Source organism: Eutrigla gurnardus, assembly GCF_963514095.1.
Source record: "Eutrigla gurnardus genome assembly, chromosome: 3".
NCBI lineage: Eukaryota > Metazoa > Chordata > Actinopteri > Perciformes > Triglidae > Eutrigla > Eutrigla gurnardus.
Window position 1 is genome coordinate 8,336,050 of NC_139917.1, and position 4,900 is coordinate 8,340,949.

Genomic DNA, 4,900 nt, shown 5'->3' on the forward strand with positions numbered 1-4,900 from the left:
AATTTACCCACAATAACACTCACTGTTGAAGGCACACCCCTCACTTTTTTGGTAGATTCAGGAGCAACAGAGTCTGTTATACGACACACAGAGTTCAAAACAACACCCAAACTGAGCGGCAGATGTGCAAAATCTGTCGGGGCCTCGGGTACCTTGGTGACAGAACAATACACTGTCCCACTGACATGTGTAGACAAGCAGAAGGGCAGTTTTAAACATTCTTTTCTTTTGTCGAATTTATGTCCGATAAATCTTGTGGCGAGAGACCTTATGTGTGTTTTGGGCATAAACATAAGCTCAGGGCCAGAAGGCCTCACCATACTCAGAAATGTTTCACACAATCAGGCTTTTTTCACTTCCCTCGGCACAGAAATAACTTATCAGTATCAGTGGCACTTCCCCTCCTCTGACGTCGCTGCAATAACAAACATACTCACACACACAGCTGCACTCACACACGCTGATGTCATGCACCACACAGACTTTTTTTGTGCTGCACACACTTCCACAGGGAAAGATGAACCATTTGAACAAACATGGTTTGGACAGAACAGCCTGTGTGATAACCTAAAACTGCTCTATCTGTATTGGGATGACGCACGATGTGTAATCTCTGTGTGCCTGTCTGATATTTCGTTCCAAGTGCCGCAGTTCCCGTTTGTTTCCTTGATCAAAGGAGGGGAGTCACAAAACTTGGAACCTTGGCTGAAAAAATGCATCGATGCAACTGAGTGGACACAAACGGATGACCCCAACACCGAGTATCATCAGGGGTTAAAGGTGCACCGAGTTAAAATTCAAAAGGCGATCGCTGCTCGAAGAACCGTCGAAATTAAACTTCAAAACCCAAAGGTATCTCACGCACCACACCTCACACCTCCACACACGGGGATGATGGTCAATAATGTCAGTGACATCCCAGAGCTAAAACAGGTACCACCAGAGGTATGGGCACGACACAAACATGATGTAGGGTTGATAAAGAATGCTGAACCAATTGTAATCACTGCAAAATCCTCCTACAGGCCCTGCCAGCGGCAGTATCCACTAAGGAAAGAGGCTGTGGAGGGCATCAAACCGGTGTTTGAGGCCTTCCTCAAAGCAGGCGTCATCGTCCCCTGCGAAAATTCACCTGTCCGCACGCCGATATGCCCAGTGAGAAAGATTCGGCCTCCAGGCGCGCCAGATGAATGGAGGTTTGTCCAGGATCTGCAGGCGGTAAATGCAGCAATCCACGCGCGCGCCCCTACGGTACCAAATCCTCACACAATCCTCTCACAGGTCCCACCTGAAAGTAAGTGGTTTTCTGTTGTTGATTTGGCTAATGCCTTCTTCAGCGTCCCCATACATCCCGACAGCCAGTACTGGTTCGCATTCACATTTGAAGGTAAAACGTACACATTCACCCGTTTGTGCCAGGGCCTGCGACAATTTAGAATCCTTAAGTCTGCCACAAAACAGCGCCTTGCTGGCATACGTGGATGATTTAATGATTTGTTCTCCCACACGAGAAGCCTGCGTGGCTGACACGCTGGCCCTGCTAAAACACCTGGCCGACAACGGCCACAAGGTCAGCTCATCCAAATTACAGTTCGCCTGTAATCAGGTCACCTTTCTGGGGCACATCATATCAGAAGAGGGGAAAACACTCTCCCAATCACGCATCTCTGCCATCCAAGAAATCCCAAAACCGGTCACAAAGAAACAGGTTATGAGCTTTCTTGGTATGACATCATACTGCAGACAGTGGATTCCTGACTATGCAAGCATCGAGGCACCGTTGGCAGCGATCGCTCATGGGCAGGGTCTCGCGGCACAGGACAAAGTCACTTGGACACCTGATGCGGGAAAAGCATTTGTTGACCTAAAACTAGCTCTACAGACACCCCCCACTCTGGGGCTCCCTGATTGCAGCCGACCTTTTACACAAACTGTTGACGAGAAGGGGCACTACATGACTTCCGTGTTACTACAGGACTATGGGGGGCAAAAAAGGCCTGTTGCCTATTTCTCATCCAAACTTGATCCCGTGGCAGCCGGCCTTCCGGCTTGCCTCAGAGCTGTGGCCGCAGCTGAGAAAGCGGTCGTAGCTTCACGTGACATTGTAGGTTACTCTCCACTAACCTTATTAGTACCACATGCAGTCTCTATGATCCTTTCAGAGAAGAAAACTTCACACCTGTCCCCTGCGCGGTGGCTAAGATACAATACCATTTTACTGGAGCTGCCTAACATCACTGAACAACGCTGCACCATACTAAACCCTGCGACTTTGCTCCCCACAGCTAAAGATGGGGAGCCCCATGATTGTGTGGCTGTCATTAACGAAATCTGTTCCCCCAGACCTGACCTCCGGCAAACACCACTTGACAACCCCGACATGGAGCTCTTTGTGGACGGCTCAGCATCAAGGAACCTGGAAACAGGCCTCAACCAATCAGGGTTTGCAGTCACCACATTACATGAGACACTTTTGGCTGAGCCTCTCCCATCTAACTATTCAGCACAGGCTGCAGAGCTGGTGGCTCTGACTGAGGCATGCAAACTGGCTAGAGGTAAGACTGTCACTATTTTCACAGACAGCAGATACGCGTGGGGGGTTTGCCACTCTTTTGGACAAATTTGGGCCAACCGGGACTTTCTGACTGCATCGGGCAAACCCATCGCTCACCACAGACTGGTTGCTTCTCTCCTTGATGCTTTGCTGTTGCCACGTCACATCGCCATATGCAAATGCGAAGCACACACACACAAAACAGACTACGTTTCACAAGGAAACGCCTGTGCTGATTCTGCAGCCAAGGTCGCTGCTAAGCAACCTTTGATAACACAGCTCACTATCACTTCCAGCCCAGCTGTAACACCCGATGCAGACTTACAAGAACTACAGAGCAGAGCAACACAGGGGGTGAAGCAAAATGTCTGGTATGGTCCCAACGATAAGCCCTGCCTACCAGGCTATTTGTTTCACTATTACGCTAAATTGACGCATGGTCAAGACCACGCGTCAAAAGAGGGGATGACACGTGACATCCAGAGACATTGGTTCACTAAAGGCTTCTCACTTTACTCCCAAAATTTTTGCAAAAGATGCGTGATCTGTGCAACAAACAATGTGGGCAGAGGCATCAGGGTCAGACAGAGCGCCCATCCCCCAGCAGGCAGACCGTTTGATCACCTACAAATGGATTTCATAGAACTAACACCAAGTGAGGGAAAGAAATTATGCCTTGTGATGGTCGATATGTTTTCAAAATATGTCAAGGTTTTTCCCACTTCCAAACAAGAAGCGTCTGCAGTGGCAAAAGCCTTACTTACACAAATGCTTCCCAGATGGGCAGTGCCCTCACGGATTTCGAGTGACAACGGGACCCCTTTTGTAAATGCCGCGCTTAAAAGCATCAGCCAGTACCTTGGGTTCGACCTGAGGCGACATTGTAGCTATCACCCAGCTAGCGGTGGGGCGGTAGAACGCGAAAATGGGACCCTAAAGAACAAACTTGCCAAATGTTGCGAGGAAACAAAACTACCCTGGACTAAGGCCCTCCCCATTGTGTTGATGTACATGAGGGGGAGAATCAGGTCCAGAAATAACCTCAGCCCATTTGAGATCCTGTTCGGCCGGCCTTTGCGAACCGGGATTGGGCCTGAGCTAAGACAACTCCCTGAGACAGGGCATTGTGAGGATGAAATGTTGCGGTATTGCGCACACCTAACCTCTGTTCTCTCTGATATTCACAAACAGGTGAAAGACGCACTGCCAACACCCACCACACAAAAACTGCATAACCTGGAGCCAGGTGACTGGGTCGTGGTCCGAGATCTGAGAAGGAAAACTTGGCGATCACGAAGGTGGAACGGGCCCTACCAGGTGCTGCTCGTCACAGAAACTGCAGTAAAGATCGCAGAGAGAGCCACCTGGATCCACGCCAGCCACTGCAGAAGGATCCCAGAGCCATCAGCCGACGCTCCTACACAGGCCGATCAGAGAGAGCCAGATGGCATCGACCTTCAGCAGCCCGCCACTCCAGAACGGGGGGCGACGTCAGCTGCACCTGCTGACTACGCATCTCCTCCTGCTTCTCCTGCTGCAGATCGAGCCCTACTTCGGCCTCGCAGGCCTGGACCGACCAGAACTACCCACGGTGGACGTCGCCCCGGTCACCCGGCCGGAACAGAACGCCTGGTACCGAGCCGTCGCTCTGGCCGCCAGATTGGTGACGAATGAGAGTTGTTATGTCTGCGCCCAACTCCCCAATGGCGTGGGCACAGCACTGCCTGTGGCACCCTGGCCACTGAACATCTCTGAGACCATGGGGGTCATGGTGGCCTTCACCAAACCTGTGGAATCACCAGAACGAATCATCACAAACCTTGCTCCTTGGTTGGAGGATTTGAACATCAGCGTCGTCAGCTACGAAGGATCCGCGGTGAGATTCAGAAATGTTACAACTGCTCTGAGTGAGGTGCACCATTCAATAATGACAACAAATCCCACACGGCAACGAGGAGCTGTGTGCTTTGTGAGAGAGTGCCGGGCATCGCTTGACCACAACCTGGGCACGTCCTTTTGTAACCAGACAGTCAAGGCCACGTGTGGCAGCGCATGGAACTCTGCATACACCAAACCTGAGTGCAGGGGCGTGAACCCTTACCTTGGCAGATTGAACCTCACACATACACAAAGTCTAGGTAGAGAGGGGGAGGACAACCCCGTGGTAACCATGCCCTCTAGCGATGGGTTTGGTGCATTGAGACAGCATGTGTGGGTGTGTGGACAGCACGTCTATCAGTCCTTGAGACCAGGCTGGTGTGGGTCTTGCTATCTCGCCAGACTCTTGCCTTCTGTTGACATTGTGCCGAGCCTGGAATATTTTCACACTCATTACAGTCACTACTA

At 50.9% G+C, this 4,900-nt stretch overlaps 1 protein-coding gene across 1 annotated transcript; it reads left to right on the forward strand.

The window, feature by feature from the left end:
- Positions 1 to 1,160: 1,160 nt before the first annotated feature.
- Positions 1,161 to 4,330, forward strand: LOC311011016 (uncharacterized protein). The gene is made up of 2 exons (XM_084005704.1): positions 1,161 to 1,294; positions 3,746 to 4,330. Exons 1-2 carry the CDS (start codon positions 1,223 to 1,225, stop codon positions 4,226 to 4,228), a joined length of 555 nt encoding a protein of 184 aa, XP_083861830.1. The 5' UTR covers positions 1,161 to 1,222; the 3' UTR covers positions 4,229 to 4,330.
- The last annotated feature ends 570 nt before the right edge of the window (positions 4,331 to 4,900 follow it).

Bases quoted from the DNA above. Each gene is read 5' to 3' on its own strand.
- LOC311011016 (XM_084005704.1), top strand. From the start codon at position 1,223: ATGCAGCAATCCACGCGCGCGCCCCTACGGTACCAAATCCTCACACAA. The intron at 1,295-3,745 runs GTAAGTGGTTTT...ATTCACAAACAG, and splicing joins CTCACAGGTCCCACCTGAAA to GTGAAAGACGCACTGCCAAC.